This window comes from Asterias rubens, chromosome 1 (assembly GCF_902459465.1).
Source record: "Asterias rubens chromosome 1, eAstRub1.3, whole genome shotgun sequence".
Classification (NCBI taxonomy): Eukaryota; Metazoa; Echinodermata; class Asteroidea; order Forcipulatida; family Asteriidae; genus Asterias; species Asterias rubens.
In genome coordinates this window covers 7,589,292-7,608,916 of record NC_047062.1, presented here as the reverse complement: position 1 = coordinate 7,608,916, position 19,625 = coordinate 7,589,292, and the positions used below count along the sequence as shown (strand labels likewise).

Genomic DNA, 19,625 nt, shown 5'->3' with positions numbered 1-19,625 from the left:
AGCACAGAATCGGCGCTACGGAAGCAGGGAATTCTGTGCAAGCGTATTTCACGGATTAGCGGCGAATTTTGGCTTCTGCGCGTGCGTACTCCACGTTACTAGGCATTCTACTCTTACAAGGCTAGCGCAGAAATTCGGCGCTAGCATGTCAAGCGGGGATCGTGATCGTAAGCGCATAGTTCAGCGGTAAGCAGAGCCATGAAATTGGGCCCTTATGTTGTGACTAAACTTAACTGCAAACTTTCAAAGAAGCAAAATAGATCCCATGATTGGTTGCTTTGTTTCCAACAAAATCAACGCTATATTTGAAAAATTGTGTATCATTGTTATCTGGTTTTTGCTTTGCATTGATGGCTTCCCATAGTTTTCCAAACTTGGTTAGCAAAAAACTCTGGCTGTGACAATGCAATAGTGTTTTGTGTTCATTTTGTAAGATGTGTGCTCAGGATTAGAAAAATAACCAAACCCGCTCAAGAAAAACAAAATTTCAGGCAAAAAGTAAAAGTGATATTACCAGGTATCTAAATGAAGTGGAATAATTTTATTTTTCAGCAAATATTTATGAGTTTGTGAGTTTGCGCAATTGACACTATACTCTAAGTCTCATAAAATTGTAAAAATCAAATCAACTTATTTTGACAACTTCATTCCTGTTTAATTGCACCAAAAGCATTTGGGAACTCTTCTGATACTGTTTTCTAAACATAAAATTCATTTCCTTCAATACAAATAGTAAACTTCAAAAGTAAACATTGCATAAAATGAAATTCATTTGATTAACTTAACAGTTTGTCTATGACACTGTGCAGGAAACGGGGAAAAAAGTTGGCAGTGACACATTAAAAAGATTCTTAATCAATATTTCAATCATCTGGCTGAAAAAACCCCTCATCTGATTAAAATTCATAAAGAGCGACCAATCAAAATGGCATATCACATGTCACATGCCATTGTCAACCAATGACACACGCTTCTCTTCTTTTCCTCTATGGCTACACAAGCTGTTGATTTGTTGAAAGTATTCTAAGAAAATGACAAACAATTTGACATCTGATGTACAAGCTGAGGCTTGCACATGAAAGTTATTGTAAACGGTGAAAATATGGAAAACATCAAGCTTTCAAACTCTCAAAGCTTTACATAATCCCGAATAAATGTATCTTGTATTAGAAATCACACGAGTGGAATACAGAAAAATATAACGCCTCTGTGTTCCATATCCAATGAGGGCGACTGCCAAATAGAATATGGAACGCATATGTGTTATCTTTTTCCGTATTCGGCGAGTGCGTGTGAGATAATGAATCTTTCTTCAAGCAAACTTAACGCAGATGTTAAAATACCGCAATACGCGGAGATAGAACAGCGCAATATGCAGGGCGTGATGAACCCTGCAATATAGTTTGAAATCACACTGTTGTTGCCATGGATCATCCAATCAGAATCAACGATTCAAGTTTGCTTGAAGACAAAAAAAGGGTGTACTTAAGTAGCAAGTGTCAATAATTATCATGACTAGACAAAGCTAATTACTGTTATTAAAGAAGTATTCAAACGATATTACTGCAGGTAGACCAGCTTAACCTGTTTATACAGTAATGATGTCATAGACTACTTATATATACACAACAGTGTAGAAATATGGATGAACAATATTATCAGCAAACGGCTGAAACTCTCAGAAATTATGAGAAGGTAAGTGGTTAAATATTACTTGATACATACCTGTATATGTGATGAATTCATGTACAAATGATTATGTCTCAAATGATGATGCAATCATTCTGTTTTTAAATTTTTAACATTTTGGATTTTTTTATTTTTTTTTATTTAAACAAAATGGCAACAAAAACTTTATCCAGTGAAAATGAAGTTTCCAAAGGATAAGATTTAATCGCATAATACTGGCTTAAACATTGAAAATAAACAAAACTTTATCCTTTTGGCACAATATGTTCCTTACTGTTAAGGAGTCTCGATGAGACAGATTCTCTCCCCCCCCCCCTTTGTTTAAATTATCAAACAAAATCAGAATTACTGTGAATATCATTTATCACTGTCTAGCACCACTGCCCTCACCTCAAAGTATCCAACGAGTGAATTCCCCCTTCAAAGAAATTCTTAGTAAATGAAAAAACAAATCTTCAGGATTATTTCAAGTAAGAACCGGTGGGGTGGCGATTCCTTGGAACAGGGGTAATTTTTTAAAGAAAATTATGGAAGAGCAGGGACCGTTTTTATAATTTATTTTTCCTTGTTCCAAAGACTTGTATAAAATAATAAGGTTATTCTTACTGATTTTTTTTTTTTTGGGGGGGGATGAGTTGACTAATAAATATGAATGTATATCTCTCATAAATTAAACTGATATATCACGGCAACAAGTTAAATTTGAGATATGGGGGAAGATCGCAGAAAACAGCTTCAGTTATATTATTTTCATTATAATAACAAAGAATAAAGAAAATCTACAAAAGTAATAATAATTATCATTAATAAATAAATGTCAATGACATAAACTTATTCCGGTAAGCATAATTTGATTTTGCTTAGCTTCTTTCTGTGTTTAAGCGGGGCTCTTTGAAACATGGAGCAGAAATGATCTGACTTTGTTGTATTGGGGACTGCAGACCCACCTAACAGATGCATTGAAACAGGCAGACCAATATCAACCAAGTCAAAACATCCGGGTGTTAACTTATCACAAAACGGAGTACTTTTGAGAATATAGAAAGGGTCTCAAAAGACGCTAGGGTAGCCTGGACCACAGACCAGAGGCAGAGGCCAGTGATTTTACATTCGGCCTGTACACTCATGACCAAGTCCGAGGTCTTGTGTTTTGTTCAAATGTTGATAAGCCATCTTCCAATTCTGTTGAGTATTGAAGACTACTTACCCAACATACAAAATGAGATAAATATTCTCTTAGTGTTTGTTCAAATAAGCCACTTCGGAGTTCCAGCTGCGCATGTCTGTTACTGCTGACAATGGACTCTGTCTATCTCCCGTGACCTTTTGACAATTAAGGGAGATAGACAAACTCCGTTGTCAGCAGTAACAGACATGCGCCACTGACATTCCAAAGTGGCTTATTAAAACAGTTCAGATGTTTAACTGTGTAGGTACAATTTTTCTCATTTCAATTCTGGTTTTGTGAAAAGAATTCTGGTCCAGTAAACCTTTCACGGGCAGCCTTGTGGATTTTCATTCCAAATTTGAGCCTTGTAAGGGGAAAGGGTTATTGTATTGTTGTCAATCCAATAACTTTGCAATGTGCTGCGGTGCATTAGGTTTGAGCCTCTTCTAAATCTTGTTATAGGTAACAGTCAACCTATCACTCCTATTTCTAATTGTGATACCAATCTGTGTGTGTTCACAGAGTACAAATGAAACAGAAAAATGAACATATGCCATGACAATTACAGTTTAAAACAAACTTCCCAACCAATCCACATGTATGTACACGCTTTTGATTGCACTACTCTTGCAGTTCCAAATAATCACAAAACTAAACCTTTCTTTTCCGTCCAGAATGGCCCAACTGTAACTGTTTGGAGGATCTGCATTCAAACATTGCTAAATTTTCTTTGGCTGTACAGCTTTAATTTGTTTTATTGGAAGCAGTAAAAGGGTATTATAAATAGTTCAAATCAATTAACTTGTCACGAGTGAAAATGAGAAGAGTCTCTCTCGCTTTTTTAAAAACTTTTATAAAACATACTTGCATTTTCTTAAAATGAAACAGTGCCACCATTAAATTTGAAAGCAATCCTCAAAAGGCGACTTGAAAAACAATCCTGCTTAATTTTAAGAAAATGGGGCATTGATACTCACATTCATCCACAAAAGTTTGCCGATTCATGCATAATTTTCTCAAAACTTACAGCCTTTCTGACGGCAACAGCAGCCAGAATGATCAGTACAATTAGTAACCTATTGTACTGAGAATTTCTCAAACTATATTTTCTTATGAAACTTTTGGCGCACAATTTAAGACAGAAATTGATTCCAACTAGTTATTTGTTGTTATTGTTGTAACATTTTCCCTTTACTACTTCCGTACATTTCACCTCATTCAAACATTTTCTTATTCAGTCGCGACTGCTTTCCTTTACATATTCCGCTGCGAATTATTCAAACATTTACAGGTTACTTCTTAATCAACTAAGATATGAATAATTGCAACTTTCCCATTCATTACACATTATTAGTCCAACATTTTCTTCTTGACACACTCAAATCAAAACCTTCAACTGTCCTGGATAAAGGTCCATCGAAGAAGATCATTCCATAAATATTCTGAAAATTGATTTATGAGGTTCGATTGAAATCTGCAAGAAAACACCTCTGTAAGAAACAGTGGAAACCAGGGAAGAATAGAATGATCACATCAGAAGACATGCCTGTAGAATTTGGAGTGGCTTGTCCATGGTTATGCAAATTAGATTATAAATGTTCATTATAATGAAGACCTTTGTAGTTGAGCTTGAACAGGGTAGCCTCAGCTGTTGCATGTAGTGCTAATCACAATAACTGCTACCCTCCACGGAAGCAAAAATAAAACGCCAAACGTAGACTCTGGTAAAATGTAATGTGAGAGACAAGTTGTAATACTGTGTGAAGAGGCCTCTTCCAGCCAGAAGATAAAAAAATAAAATGCATACATGAAACAGTAGTAGATGATCTTAGGAGCATGTTCTATCAGCTGCTTCAACAAACAGCAGTGGTTCATTCACTAAACTTCAACAGTGTTGTCTGGAAACTGATCAAACAGCAGGTTTCATCTTCTCAAAGATGCATGGAACAGCAGTTGATTAACTTGCTCAGCTGCACTAAACAGTTGATATACAGCTTGATCAGACAGGAATTGGCCACCCAACAAAGGCTGAACCAACGACAGCGATGAACTCATGAAGCTGCACCAAAAAATGAGTTGATATCTTACAAAGCCACATAAAACAGCTGTAGGCTTTTTCTTCAGGGAGCTGACACTCTCCAAGCAGCGTCCATGACAACACTTTCTCGCTCGGCAAAAGAAGTTCTCCTGAGTTGTATAATGTAGAAGACTGTTCCAAGCACAGGGCGGCTTTAAATCCTTGTTCATCAGCAGATACATGACTACTTAGGTGCCAACTGTGAGATCTTCACAAAATGATTATCGACTGCAACAATCGTAACTCAAAGTGAGAACAAATCTACCTAGGTAGAGCTTCAACTGATTTTAAAAGTCTCTCTCTCTCGAGGCTAGGCCTCAATAATCACCATGCTGGAAGGTCTTGCGCAAACAGCGCCACCGGGAAATGTTTGATACGTGTTTGCCACTGCGCGGACAACTGGAAGAACTTTACTCTGGTAAGCTCAATACCATCAATAGTCACTGAAAGGAAAGAAGACAAAAACAAAAGTAATAGAACAGACTGAACATTTCTAAAAACAAGGTGGCGGCAGGTTCATTGGGTAAATCTATTAGAATAAACTAGATTGATTATTGAGTCAAAGACTAAAAACAATTACAGGAATTTGAAATATTGATCTCACAACATCATGAAAAATATATAGTTACCTTAACATACAAAACAATAAAAACAGTATATACACACACAATCAACACAATAACAAATAAACCTGAAATGACATTAACTCCCAACTTGAAAGTTTCCAATGAAACAATCAGCCTGGCTGATGGTGTAATTATATTCTTTAAAAAAAGTTCTTAAATAATAATAATAATAATAAGACTTGTAATGCGCACGTATCCACCCTTCTGGGTGCTCAAGGCGCAGAAGACAGTCAGTTTTCATTTGATTTTCGAAACTTTACTTGCTAGAACGAGACAAACCTTTCAGTGAGTAGTCCTGCGTTCTTGAAGTGCAGACCAATCTATGAATTCCATCTATTTCTTGACTCTTGAGGGCAGTCTCCATCTCTCGGGGTTTCTTTCCGATGCGCATGACTAAAAGAAAAGGGTAAACAGAGGAGGAACATTTTAGCGTGGTGTGGAAAAGGTGGAGAGGAAAAGGCATCATGGAAGAGTTATGGTTTTACTTTGTGTTCTTTCAATAATTGATTGGTATTTACCGCATCATCTAATTGACCCCTTCAACGCTGCGACTGTTCTAGGGCCACTACTTTAGGAGTCAATAGGTAAACCGTGTAGAAATCAAGCCCTGACGACACTTGACACAAAATGTTTTCCTGTAGTGCGCAAAACTCCACCACCAAATATGCAGCAGCTGCTGCCATGCTTAATGGGAGTCAACCCTAAAAAAAAAACATGCAAACAAAAATACACGGGGCCATCGACTCCCAAAGTGGTGCTACCAGTGAGTTGGGACAATAATACCTTTAGATAATACTGTCAAGTATCAATCAGGTAATTTTACTACCATTAAACCAGGGCCCAATTTCATGGCTCTGCTTACCGCTGAAATCTGCGCTTGCCATCACGATTCCCCGCTTACGTGCAAGGGCCGACTTTCTGGCCTTGTAAGCGTAGAATGCCTAGTAACATGTAGTACGCATGCGCACAAGCCAAAACTCGCCGCTAAACTTTGAAATACGCTTGCTGTAAGCACAGAATTCCTTGCTTCTGTAAGCGCCGATTCTGTGCTTACGGTAAGCAGAGCCAGGAAATGTGGGTAAAACCAAATAACACTCTTTATCCCGATGCAAATTTAACAAATATTAAAGTATAGTACTATGTAACATTTAGATATATTTTTTCAATTCATTGACCGAAAATTGTTAGAGTTTAAAAATATCTCCAGAATTTTTTTTATAATCAAGGACCTACTTTTCTTGTTCTTCTCCTTGGTAACAACAACCATGGAGAGTCCAGTCGTGGACGGGTCAGCATGCGAGGGCAGTCTTTGGACGGTTAGCGACCGAAACGCTGTCTTCAGAGAGGACTTATCCTTCTTGCCTCCCAGCATCGGCCAATACTCAACTTGGAGATCCATCAATTCTCCAGACAGCGGACTTACACTGATGTAAGAAGGAGAGATGAAACTTAATTTAGCAATTTAAAAAAAGGAAATATTTGAGAGATCGCCTCACAAGGCCCGACAGACACTTCAAGTTGAGGGTTACACTTAACCGATTTGGGCTATATTATATTTATTGGTGTATTTCATAAAAACAAAACATTAAATAGACAGTATGGCAACCGATATGTTGAATTGCACTGGTACGATACATAAAATTTCTTTAAAAGCTATCGAACCAAATCATCTGTTGGCCTGTTGCCACCTAATCCTGGGGCTGAAACAGGGTTACCGCCTTTAGAGTAAGGATGTAGGCATTGGCATCATCCACTAGGAGCTTGGCTGGTCGAGCAGAATGCACTACATGTACCTTCCAAACCTCAGATGTCAACAATAGACATTTGAATTACAACACAGAGGATTGAAGGGACTCCTCCCATTGCCATTAGCCTTTTTGGATTTACAATTAATGTTCTCTTTACAGTTATCTTAATGGGAGTACCCTTCTCCCACAGACAATGTATCTTCCTTTTTTAATGGAATGAAAACGCCAAGCATTTACCAACCCACTGTATATAAGGAATCCACTTTCCGGAGTTTACAGTGGGTACGTTCGTTTAGCTTCCCTGGTACTACCCCGCGGTGCTCACTCGGGTGAGCCCCTGACAAGAGCTAAACGAACGACCACTCACCGCTCTCGTAGTGACGTCGTTTACCTGGGGCAGCCCCAAGTGACCCACTCCACAAGCAGGGCACTGGGGGCTGACCTGGGTGAGCCCCTGGAATGACGTCAAACACTATTCGAACGCACCGGGGCAGACCGGGGATGACCCAGGGAAGCTAAACGAACGCACCCAATACTTCATGCAAAGAGGCACTGTGTAATGAACATGCACATTACACAAATGTGGACTGACCAAAAACAGCATTGAGCCAGTCTTCATACATGTTGTCAATTTATACTTTGATCAGAGCCCAATTTCATAGAGCTGCTTAAGCAGTACATTTCGCTAAACCATTTTCTGCTTAAGCAGAAATTAGCAGGATACCATCGACAGGTGGCATAGTACCGGTATTTTGGTTGGTAACCTTAATCTGGTAAGCCGATTTGTTGTGCTCAGCTACTTGCTTATTCAGCTCTCTGAAATTGGGTTTGGAGCAAAAAGAATGAAACCTGTGTATGATTCTTAACATAAACATTTACAAACACAGTAAGGGAGGGATAAAAACAGGTTATAACTTGAGATTAGATTTTTTAAGGTTTTCCAGGATTCAATCTCGAGTTGCCTCAAGTTACCGCATGCTTCAAGGATTCGGGTACTTTTTCAAAATGTCCACAGATTTACATTAAACTTACAAGGGTTTGAAGATAATGATAGTGGAAAGCTTCCCTTCAAATATTACTAACTGAGGTTGTATAGTTTTTGAGAAATGAGTAGAACTAGTCACAAAATACTGTTGTCTCAGTAAGACGAAAATTGTTTTAGCCTGTAAAATCCCCTTAACCAGTTATGATATTATACCAAAACCATAGCATAACTGGTTAATACGTTTTTACATGCTAAAACTGAGACGAAAATTATTTGTTTTACTCATTTCTCAAAAACTACAGAACCTAACCAGTAATTAAAATTCCAAGGGAAGCTTTCTACTATCATAATCTTCAAACTGTATAAGTTTAATGTAAATCTGTGGCAATGTGTTTTGTGTTAGGAAAAAGAACATAAACCCTTTAAATCTACATTTCTCCTTAACCAGATAATACTTAACGTGGAGTTGAATGTGCATCATCTTTGAGTCATGCATTTTAAGAAGGGTTATGCCTTGTTTTCAACAGTCTATGGTGTTCCATAAATAGCGCTGACTGTCCCAAATTCTTCACAATGCAAAAACAGCTTCATTTGTTTCTGCTATTTAATCTCATTTCTTCAGATTTTCCAATGGCCAAAATATCGGAACACAGACTAAAGTAGGAAGAATATCATGCTTGCAGAGTGCAATGTGTGTTGAATTGTCATTGCTGAAGAAGGATTTGGGTTTATATAAGAAAGTTGTCTCAAGCAATATTCTACAATCATTTTTGAAGGTTCTAAACAACCACATGCATCTTATTAAATAAATCATGTGACGACAGTCAGATTTGAGCAAAGACACCCGATGGCTTGATTAAAGAAGGTAACACAATATCTTTTCAAAACGAGGATTTCTGTTTTTATCAAAAAATATTGTCAGAGGGAACAAAGTATTAACAGGGCCATGTCTTGGGCTGTTTTTAAGAAAACTACTTCTAAAAAATAGAAAAGCACAAGTTTAGTTTTGCATATCTTAAACAGCTTTAGTTATGATGATTGTTGTCACATTAACAGCGACCTAGTTTGTAAATAAATGTTCAAGTATTCAAAAACTTTACTTGGTATCAAATTGATGCAAGATCTAACCACCATATGAAACTGGGCAATAGCTGATAGCAGTGCGAGGAGCCAATCTTCACTGGGTGATAATGACTTGGTTGGTGTTAATGGACCGAGCCAAAGGTGAGGTCCATTAACAGCGGCCCGCCACAAAGCAAGCGATTGTTCTATTTATGTTCAAGGGTCATTCTTCAGGCTGTTTAATTTTTACATAGGATCTAGTCTATTATATATATTTAATTATTAATGCAAATTAACAAAAATCTAATTATGAGCTTTGACAACTACCATCACTACATAGAAACCCTTTGGCCAGCTACCTTAAGCTACGCACTCCTGCATAAGTGTGGTATGTGTATGCATGCGGCACCATCTGCCATTGCCAAAAAAACAACAACAAAAGAAAACAGTTGATTTGACCACACAACAAGCACAGTGCATACAGAACTTTTGTGCAACAGTATGTTTGTTTAGGGCCATTTATTCGCTAGTTCGCAGAGCCTGTCTTTTATACCACAAGTTAATACACCCCAATGTGACCAGTCTTCGTCCAATCAGATTGCATATCTCTCCTAGGTATAATAAAATATGTGCACTACTTGTTTTTTATTTTTTATATAGCAGCCACTAAATGTTGCGTTTCTTGGAAAAATGTAAGATTGAAAAACAGATTCAGCATTCCGAAAAACCAATGTTTTACCCTTCTCTCACATTGATGAAAATAAAAGATGTCCTCATCGAAGTTTGTTATTTACCTTGTTTCCATGACAAAGTCCTCTCTGTGGTGGTAAGTGGAAGGAACACATGCATGCAAGGGGGAAAAAGAAAAAACAAAACGAAAAAAAAACACAAATGTGGGGATGGCTACAAACAATTGGTGAAAACTCACTGAACATGCTTGGGTTAAATCAAAATGATTGTTATGCTAATAAGGCTGAACAACGTTTTCCATTTCTGGTTGTATTTCCCAGTCAGAATTTTGTGATTTTCATTTTATTTTATTAATTTTTTTTTTTAATTTTTTTTTTTATATTACTTTACACCGACATCGTTTTTGTTATAACTCAGCAAAAAAAAGTTCAAAGATGCTAGGTCAAACTTTTAAACAACTGTAAATTTAAATATCTATTTTCATAGACTTGAGTGAGTTACAAATTTGTTAATGTTAAAAAAAAAACTAAAGATGAATTAGTGTAGGGATCCCAACAGGATCTCCGTCCATCAACCATGTACAGATAATTTTACTTGTAAAACATGTATTTCTGTGTTTTATCCAAGGAATATGTGAAAGTTGTTGTATGTTTTCTTTTTTTAAACAGCTTCATCTGTAAAAATTTGTAAAGAGAAACAATTCTCAAAACAAATTTATTTTCGCAAAAATCAGGTAATGAAACTTTGATCAATAAAAATTTAAATAAAAAACACCGATACAACTGACATGTAAATAAGTTGTCAGCTAAACCAGAAAGGAAAGAAAACGTTGCTGTTGCCTCACATACTACATTAAAATGTATGTCTACGTACGTTAAATGTGGTAGTGATAAGAGATGGTACATTGTTTTTTTGGTTAAATTGTACAAAATTCAGAGTTATATCTAACAGACAGAGCCCTAAATATTTACCCATTTCATAATGAAAAACTTGTTCACTGATTGAGGTAATATTTTCATTTTTTTGTTTCTTCCCCTCCTTTTTTCCCAGTTAAAACAAAAAAATGTTTTAACCACAATATACCATCCCTTGAAAAGCAAAATCGCAATTGTTATCTTTTTTAACTAAAAGCTACTCTATAATGTGGTAAGTGTTGTTGGTACTCTGCAGTTAAAGCTTATAATACAACAACCGGTTACCATCCAAAGAAACCATATAATGTGCTTTTAAGCATGGAATATCTTCTTTACTCAAATTTTAATGGGTAATCCTGTAGAAATACTCAGCTTGTTTGGGACTGGATCCTTGTTATTCTATTGCTTGGCCAATTAATAATTTTCAGCACATTTATTTCCAGCTGAGCTGCTCTTTAAAAATGGCCCCTGTGAGTCTTTCAAGCTCTCATAGTATCGAAAATGCACCTTTACTTTCAAGTATTCACTTATAAATTGCTGGAAAGATTTTCTGACTTCAGAAAAAAACTGCCTAGCAATTTCCACCAGTCGAAACATTGTATAGGACTCGGCACACAACCTATTAATGCCAAGCAAGCAGACTCCTTTGAGCTAAGCAAGTCATTGTGCTTTCAGGCCTTATGAAACAGGGCCCTGGTCATTGTCATTTTTCTAAACGTTAAGATTGTGTAATCATTTGGAGTTTTCGAGAAAGACTCTGCAAGGGTCAAAACGTCAGCCCACTAATCATCCATGATCCTAGAAAAAAATGTGGTGTTCCAATGAAAACACAAATGGCTGATATATACAGTATTGAATCCAACCTGTTATTAACGACAACTGGGCTCGATGGAGGTGTACTTGCTGCAGCGATATCTTTCTCTTTGCTACCGGGTCCACCTGGAGGGCTCGATGACAACGGTCCACAGGTACTGCCTGGACTAGTGTCTTCACCTTCTGTAGCATTCAAACACAAGAAATGTCATTATTATCTTCATTTCTGAAAAGTAAAGCAACTAAAAAAATAATATAATAATAATATTGAAGTCTTATATAGCGCACGTATCTAGCAAACAACGTACTCAAGGCGCTGAGTATATACAAACTCTCAAAAAGATAGGTTATTGCAGAGATGAATTCTGAGACCCACCTAGTTAGCACCTTATAAGGGTTTACAAGGTGCTACGGCGCATTAAGCAGCCACAGCCAGGAACACCGGGGCAAACCCCTTCTCTTTTCGATAAGTGCACTGGGTTCTTTTACATGCGTTACACAACATATGGCTTTACGTCCATTCGAAGGATGAAGCAATGGTTAAGTGTCTTGCTTAAGGACACAAGTGTCACGGCTGGGGATTCGAACACACTCTGCTGATCAGTAACACCAGAGTTTGAATTCGGTGCTCTTAACCGCTCAGCCACGACACTTCACGACAAATAGTCTTCAGGAAAGCGGGCTGTCAAAGTTGTATCCCTCATCTTCCACCTCTAGGACCCTGGTTCGCATCCTGCCAATAGCCTTATGTGGATTGGGTTTCGAGTCCCTACTTGATCTCAAAAATTCAAACAAATTCTTTGCAGCTTGCCGAGCTAACTGATCTCTCCATCTCTCTCAATCAACAATGTCATTATTTAGAATTCAGATTTCAAATTATGGATAATACGGGACCGTGTTTAATATATCCTTAAACAATTTTTTTAAAACACTGACCATTACAGTACGATTGTTTTAAGAAAACTGTTGTCTCACCTGATAATGAGAAACTCACACCGTCTACCGATCCTATTCTGACATGCTGGAGAAAAAGAAACACAAATAGAAAAATATAACTGAAATATCTGAGCAATAGATGTTGCTTTTTTATTTTTATTTTTTATAATCAATGTCTACTATAAGATGTGGCTCATCGCATAACATTTTTACTGTTGAAATGACAAGTCTATTGAGCTATTTTTACTGTACAAAAGTTACCTAACACAAGGGACCTACAGCTTAAAGGCAGTAGACACTTATATTGGTAATTACTCAAAATAATTATTAGCATAAAACCTTTCTTGGTAATGAGTAATGGGGAGAGGTTGATAGTATAAAACATTGTGAGAAACGGCTCCCTTTGAAGTGACGTAGTTTTCGAGAAAGAAGTAATTTTCCACAAATTTGATTTCGCGACCTCAGATTTAGAATTCGAGGTCTCGAAATCAAGCATTTGAAAGCACACAACTTTGACAAGGGAGTTTTTTTCTTACATTATTATCTCACAACTTCGATGACCGATTGAGCTCAAATTTTCACAGGTTTGTTATTTTATGCATATATTGAGATATACCAACTGTAAAGGCTAGTCTTTGACAATTACCATAGTGTCCAGTGTCTTTAATGTCCCCATGGTCAAGTGTCTTGCACATGAACACATCCATGTCTGAGAACCGCACCCACACTCATTGCAACACAAGAACTGGCGTCCAGTGCACTAGACCTAGTGTTAACTCCATAACTGGCGTCCAGTGCACTAGACCTAGTGTTAACTCCATACCAAGGCCGTATCCAAATTTGCACCTACAGCTACGGCTACGACTGTTGCTAAGGGTGTTGCTAAGGAAGTCCTACACCTCAATGCATGACGACGCAAAAATCTAGCTGTAGCCCTGGCTGTAGCTGCCAGCTCGGACACCGCTTGATATAAGACCCTTTTATTCATATTTCCTTGAGTTGAAAACCATCTCGAAAACTCTTTTCTCATTCAACTCAGAAACATTTGCTTTTGGTTAATTGTGTGTACAACGCTGTGGTACTTTCCCCTGTCAGTTAGAGTGCTTTATAAATACCTTGTATTATTATTTTATTATTAGCATTTTAATCCTTATATTGAAAACAGAGCATCGCAAATAGAAGGCCTAACATTGTAAATTACTTTCCAACCATTTTTGTTTACAATGCCTTGTGCACTAGCTGTGAAACCAGTTGAATGTTTTGCCAACACGTTCCAACATGACGGTTAGCAATGCCGACTTACATTAATGAACGGGATGAATTTCTGGATGGATTCTTCATCGGTACTCCGGAGCTTACAGGTTACCATCACCTCCCCAATCGGTAATTGCAGACAGTGCTGGCTCCCTGTCATGTACTGACATATTCTGTTGACCATTTCTTTGGCATCTATGGGATCAAAAAGATTCCATTTAATATTTGATGAGACAACGTCTTATATCAAGGTCAATGTAACAAAATCAGTTTAAAGATGTAGAACAGAACTTTTTGAACTTGACACAACTCTGGCAGCATGTTGGAGGCATTTGATGATGGAAAATGCAAAAGATGAGCTACGCTTTTTAAAACTTTCTGTGCAAGACGATGCAACGTGGTGTTTTACATTTCTCTATATTATATTGCTTGTTATAATTTATTTTTCAAAGCCCCGCAATAATGTGCATGAGCACACTACATAGACGGAGCTTTGTAAATGCAACATTATTGTTACATTTAATGACATCAACATCTGGAGCAATGAGAAACTTTGGACGGTCCTTTACACAGTTCTTGCATATAGTCGGGTGCTCTGACCTTAAGTATGCGCCTAATACTGAGCATGTATACGAATGCTCAGAACCGCAAAAGAGGACATTTATGTCTGCTGCCACCAGAATCTCAAAAGTCTCCCATTACTGCACAAATAGTGGAAATAGCCATATCTGTTTACATAAAATGGTATTAACATTGGCTTGTTCATTTTGGGTCGTTAACACTGCTAGCAATACAACAAATATCAAAACTACAGTGTTTCAACAATTGTGAATCATTAAAACTTTGAGTGCGATAAACTTTCTTCAAAATGCACCCACCCGGCACATCTAATTCTGTAACGGGATCAATGTGACCACAGTGGGACCAGCAGTCAGTTTCACAAATTTTTACGCAACTGCATAAGTCAACTTGTGCAACTTTTATGGCACAACTTACACCATAAACGTTGCGCAAGTGGACTTACGCAGGTGCGTAAAGTTTTGTGAAATCGGCTGCAGGTTCCCTTTAGGCTGGTACTTACAGATGCATACAAAACCAGCATACTGATTGTACTTTAGACTATAAGGAACCAGGCCAGCGTGGGTAATCGACACATGTCAACACTACACATAATACATTGTGCAATCAATGCATATGAAACTGAACACGTAAAATCAACTTCTACTTGACAAAGAAATCACTGTAACACAAAGTGCATCACATACAGGTATTGAGCCAACCAAAATGTGCAACACCATTAACTAGAAATCAACAGAAATTAACAACAAAGTTATTAAATAATATAAACAGAACAGTAAATCTACACATAAAAAACTCATGAAAACATGATCTGGTCTCATTTTAAGGCTACACAACCTTCCATGTGATAATGCAAACTCGGACCGCATTTGTCTTTCTCAAGAAAAGAAAAAACATCACGGACACAACATGTCCAAGGTAAATTCAAACTAAAAGTGTACAGCAACAAACTTGAAATTGATGTCCAAATCAGCTTGGTTTTTGTTGGAGGTTTTCATTGTTGCAAAGTATTAAATATTCAATGACAGTTGCTTTGTAAGAAAACTGAGGAAATCGGACAACTGTCCAGTTTCATATCATAGCACCATTCTGGGACGAATACTACAGCTGCCTCATAACTAACCAAAACGTTTTAAGGACCGACAATCAGAGGGTTAGCAATTCAAGTGTTCGAATGTCAAACAAACACGGATTGCCTTAAGATGTACCTGGGAAATTCATCTAGCATGAAAGAGGCATCATGTTTATGTTTATACCATCAAGAAACAAGAAAATAAAATCTACAGAAAACAACTAGTGGGGTTTCTGCCGAAAATCAAAACACTGGACACCATGCTTGCTGGATAGGATCTGAAATAAAAATGCCATTGCAACATTAATGCCCTTAGCACATCGGAAAAGAGTGGGAGTTTTTAATACTTCGTGGGTGGGGGTGCTGTTTGATTTAGGGGAAGGAGGTTGCAGGGTGGGAAGGAGGTTGCAGGGTGGGAGAGAGGGGGCTTGTGAGGACAAAGAGAGAGTCTCAAATTGTGCTAAGCAACTTTTTGTGCTTAAGCAGCTCTATGTAGAGCCGCTTAACGGCAAATCTTTTGAGCAGCACTTCCTGTATTTCCATTTCTTAGTGCTGCTAACCGTAAGCACACAAAGAGGTATGCTAACCTTCCAGTGCTTACTGTATGAACATGAATGATGTAACAATACAAATCAATGGTGAACCCGCAAGATGACTGGCTAACTTTCCTGTTAACCTGTGGAGTATGCCTAAAATGCAAACTTTTCTGCTACAGTTAGCATAAATTTGCTTACCATTAAGCAGTGCTATGGAATTGGGCCCTGATCATGTTGTTTTTAAATTAGTCAAATGACATGACAAAAATACCTTGCTATGAGGTACTGTTATCCTCGTTTCAAAACATTGACTTTACTTTGATCATGAAATGGTTGAATTCATACATGAACACCGTGTGAGTGGTAGGGATGCCAGGGTGTCTCTTGATCGCTAATACAACTTGACACCTTAACTCTATCTGTCATTTGCAATAAAAATGAAGTGAGAAACTTGCTCCCTTATGTTTCATTCGATAGCAAACTATTGGAAGTCCTTTTGCTTAGATTTTGCAAAGACAACACAAGCAAATGGGGAGGATATACGATGGAACCCATATCAGAACTGTTTGGTGATCGTTTGAATTTCTCAATTTAAAAACTGTTCTTGAGAATTCCCGCTTTTGCCAATGTACAGTTTCCTGAAACTCTCTCCAACTTATTTGGAAGCGGTGATATCAAAGCTGCAATTGGGGGGATGGGGTTGACAGGTTGGCAAGGTATTGCAGCTGTCCCTGTGACAACGTAACAATGCAGTGTTGTTCACTTACACGCAACATTTCTTGTTCTGCGAGATTTCATTTGGGGTTGATTATCTGAATGAAATCAGGGGGGCAAGAAACTGTCAGTACTGTTGAATTGGGGTTTCAAATATAGACATTGGGGCATCAGTAATCGGGGGTATAAGAAACTGTTGATACAGTGGTATTTGGGGTTCAAGTAAAGACAGATGGTCATCAGTAATCAAGGGTATAAGAAACTGTCGATACTGTTGGATCGGGGTTTTCAATTAAAGACAGAGGGCAATAGTTATCAGGGGTACAAGAAACTATCAATACAATTGGATGGGTTTTGTGATTCGGGATGATTGTACAACTGCTCAGGATGATGGGCCTGCTGAAATTTTTAGACAGCGCTAGCTGTGTCTTCAGCCATTTAAACACCCCCACGTGACGCGCTCTCAACCAATTGGAATAGCGAAACTGTCTGGGGTATTTATGAATATTTCTTTATAACAGCTGATCTGTTCACAAATTAGACATATAAACACCTTCATTCAGAAAAAAAGACTGAAACTTCTCATCCATGTACAGAGAGTGGAAAGAAAATGAGGCATCATTAAATCTATATTCTCCTTTACTGATGATAGTAATGCATAATACAATTCACATGATTAACAAGCCGTAAGGGTAACCCTAATTCTGGCCATGTTGTTTACCTGGCAGATCTCTGTCAAAGAATTCCCTCCAATTTGAGTCCAGAAAGAGAGAAGAATATCTTGAGTCCAGCGACCCTAAATACTTGGCAAGAGAATTACTACCTGCAGAAGGAAACAAAATATCCAAACATTACTTCCAAGAAAATGTTTGAACGGTTTTGTCAAGCTTGATCGGGCAGACTGGTTGCCTTGGAGGGAATGTATATGTTTGGTTACATGTACCACTCCTAACACTAATGGCAATACACACTTACAGCAGCTTTCGATAGTATAAAGCATTTTAAGAATCATTTTATTTATGTGTTAATCAATGGCAAAGGTAAAAGGAAAATATGAGAAGTTTAAAGAATTTGAGAAAACGTTACATTCAGATTGGGTATTCTTACTATGAGTTATTCCCCTGGGTGATCCCTAAAAGATGTGACAACTTTTGAAATGGAAGTTTAGTGAACGTTTCACCTATACACTAGTGGCTTCATCAGACTGGCAACTCATCACAGTTGAATTTCTCCTTTTATAGTTATCAGAGACAACTATCGAGGGCTGTGATGAGTTGCCAATGTAAAGTAGTGGTGAAACGTCACTGAAAAGTTTGTGAGTCTGTTCTCCATTTGTTTATCCATATATTCGAATGTGTAATGTGAACATCTTTACTGAAGTTTTAAAGGACATTCGTAATGAATCAATTGAAGGGTGTACATTACATACTAGAGTTAAATTTAAACCAACCTTCTTATTAATTCTCATAAACTCACCTAAAGGAACTACATAAAACTTGATATAATTTTGCCAGTCTGTTGACTTGGTTGAGAACAGCTCCACGTACGGTCTGAGTGCCGCACCGGCATAGCTTTCGTTCCCACACAGGGCAACCTTCAACGGCTCAGGGATTTTTGGATTCTGATTGCAACTGGAAAGAAAATTAAATCCAAATAAGTTTTTAGGGTCAGAGGAACTTACCACGTTTCAATGAGCTGGGCCTAATTTTCTTACAGCTGCTCAAACAGTGCTCAAAGTTGTTTACTAAGCAAACATAATCAGCACACAAAATAGTACATACGTCATGAGCCCGTTGCAAAAAAACTGTTCAGCAAAAATTATGCTTAGCATACTTGTCTACTGAGCAAAGAACAGCAAACATATTTCCCGATGTATAGACCAGAGATGCCAACATTGAATTTTAAAAAAGAGTAGCATCTCCCAAATGTTAAGGGCGAGCGCAGCTTGGGCTCCCTAAACCAATCTTTCTATTACTCTCTACAATGCTAATTAGCTCATTTTCGGGCATTGTTGTGAAATAACAATTACCTGTATGCATCAACAGAACAGCTACAAATGTTTATAGTGGTCAGTGAAAAAAAAATTGAAAAAAACCCTGATTTCCCTCATCTTCTGACTATGTTTCAAAAATAAATGTAACATAAAAAAGGGTGGCCTTACTTAAATGTAACATAAAAAAGGGTGGCCTTACTTAAATGTTTTTGTTTTAATGATCAGAAACGCCACAACAAGCTATTGGGAGAGAGAGGAGGAAGAAAAAAAAAAAAGAAAAAAAAAAAAACGTGTCCGGATTTTGGGCAAAAAATACGTGTCCGTATTTTGGGCATTGTCTGGACATCGGCGCTACAATTACTGGTAGGAAAACATGGAAACTGTCTAGCTTAGAAGGCCACTCAGTTGAAGGTATTTTGTTCAGATGGTCTCCTTTTTTTGTCGCCATTATTTCGTACTTTTTTTGCCAAGCTTCGATGAAGTACATGTACAGCCAGCGTGGGCACAATAATGAATACATGAGGAATGAGGTTACTGTGACACGTTAGCTCACACACAACCTCATTCCCCACGCACATGTGCACTATTCCCCATCGTGTAATAGAGATCAATGGGTACGATCTTGCAGAAATGCACTTGCGTAAAAAATGCACACTCAGCCGGCCAGCCAGCGGGGGAGGGCACACAACAATCATTATGTCGAGTACATTGTTCGAGTGGATTCGCCGCTATTATTCAACACTGCGTTCTAAAATTAAAAGTGTTTTTT

At 37.7% G+C, this 19,625-nt stretch overlaps 1 protein-coding gene across 4 annotated transcripts in view; it reads right to left on the bottom strand.

The window, feature by feature from the left end:
• Positions 1-1,819: 1,819 nt before the first annotated feature.
• The window catches only part of LOC117288475 (phosphofurin acidic cluster sorting protein 1-like), an 82,275-nt gene continuing 64,469 nt past the window's right edge, over positions 1,820-19,625 (bottom strand). For 2 of the 4 annotated variants that reach the window (XM_033769356.1, XM_033769363.1), the window contains exons 13-22: positions 18,340-18,494; positions 17,585-17,686; positions 16,917-16,961; positions 14,012-14,157; positions 12,748-12,793; positions 11,823-11,955; positions 10,150-10,173; positions 6,794-6,984; positions 5,840-5,953; positions 1,820-5,377 (exon numbers count right to left, since the gene is read on the bottom strand). In XM_033769356.1, coding sequence (XP_033625247.1) covers positions 5,259-5,377; positions 5,840-5,953; positions 6,794-6,984; positions 10,150-10,173; positions 11,823-11,955; positions 12,748-12,793; positions 14,012-14,157; positions 16,917-16,961; positions 17,585-17,686; positions 18,340-18,494 — 1,075 coding nt within the window. In that variant the 3' untranslated portion in view covers positions 1,820-5,258. The remainder of the gene's footprint in view (positions 5,378-5,839; positions 5,954-6,793; positions 6,985-10,149; positions 10,174-11,822; positions 11,956-12,747; positions 12,794-14,011; positions 14,158-16,916; positions 16,962-17,584; positions 17,687-18,339; positions 18,495-19,625) is intronic. The other 2 variants (XM_033769378.1, XM_033769371.1) reach the window with 2 other exon arrangements.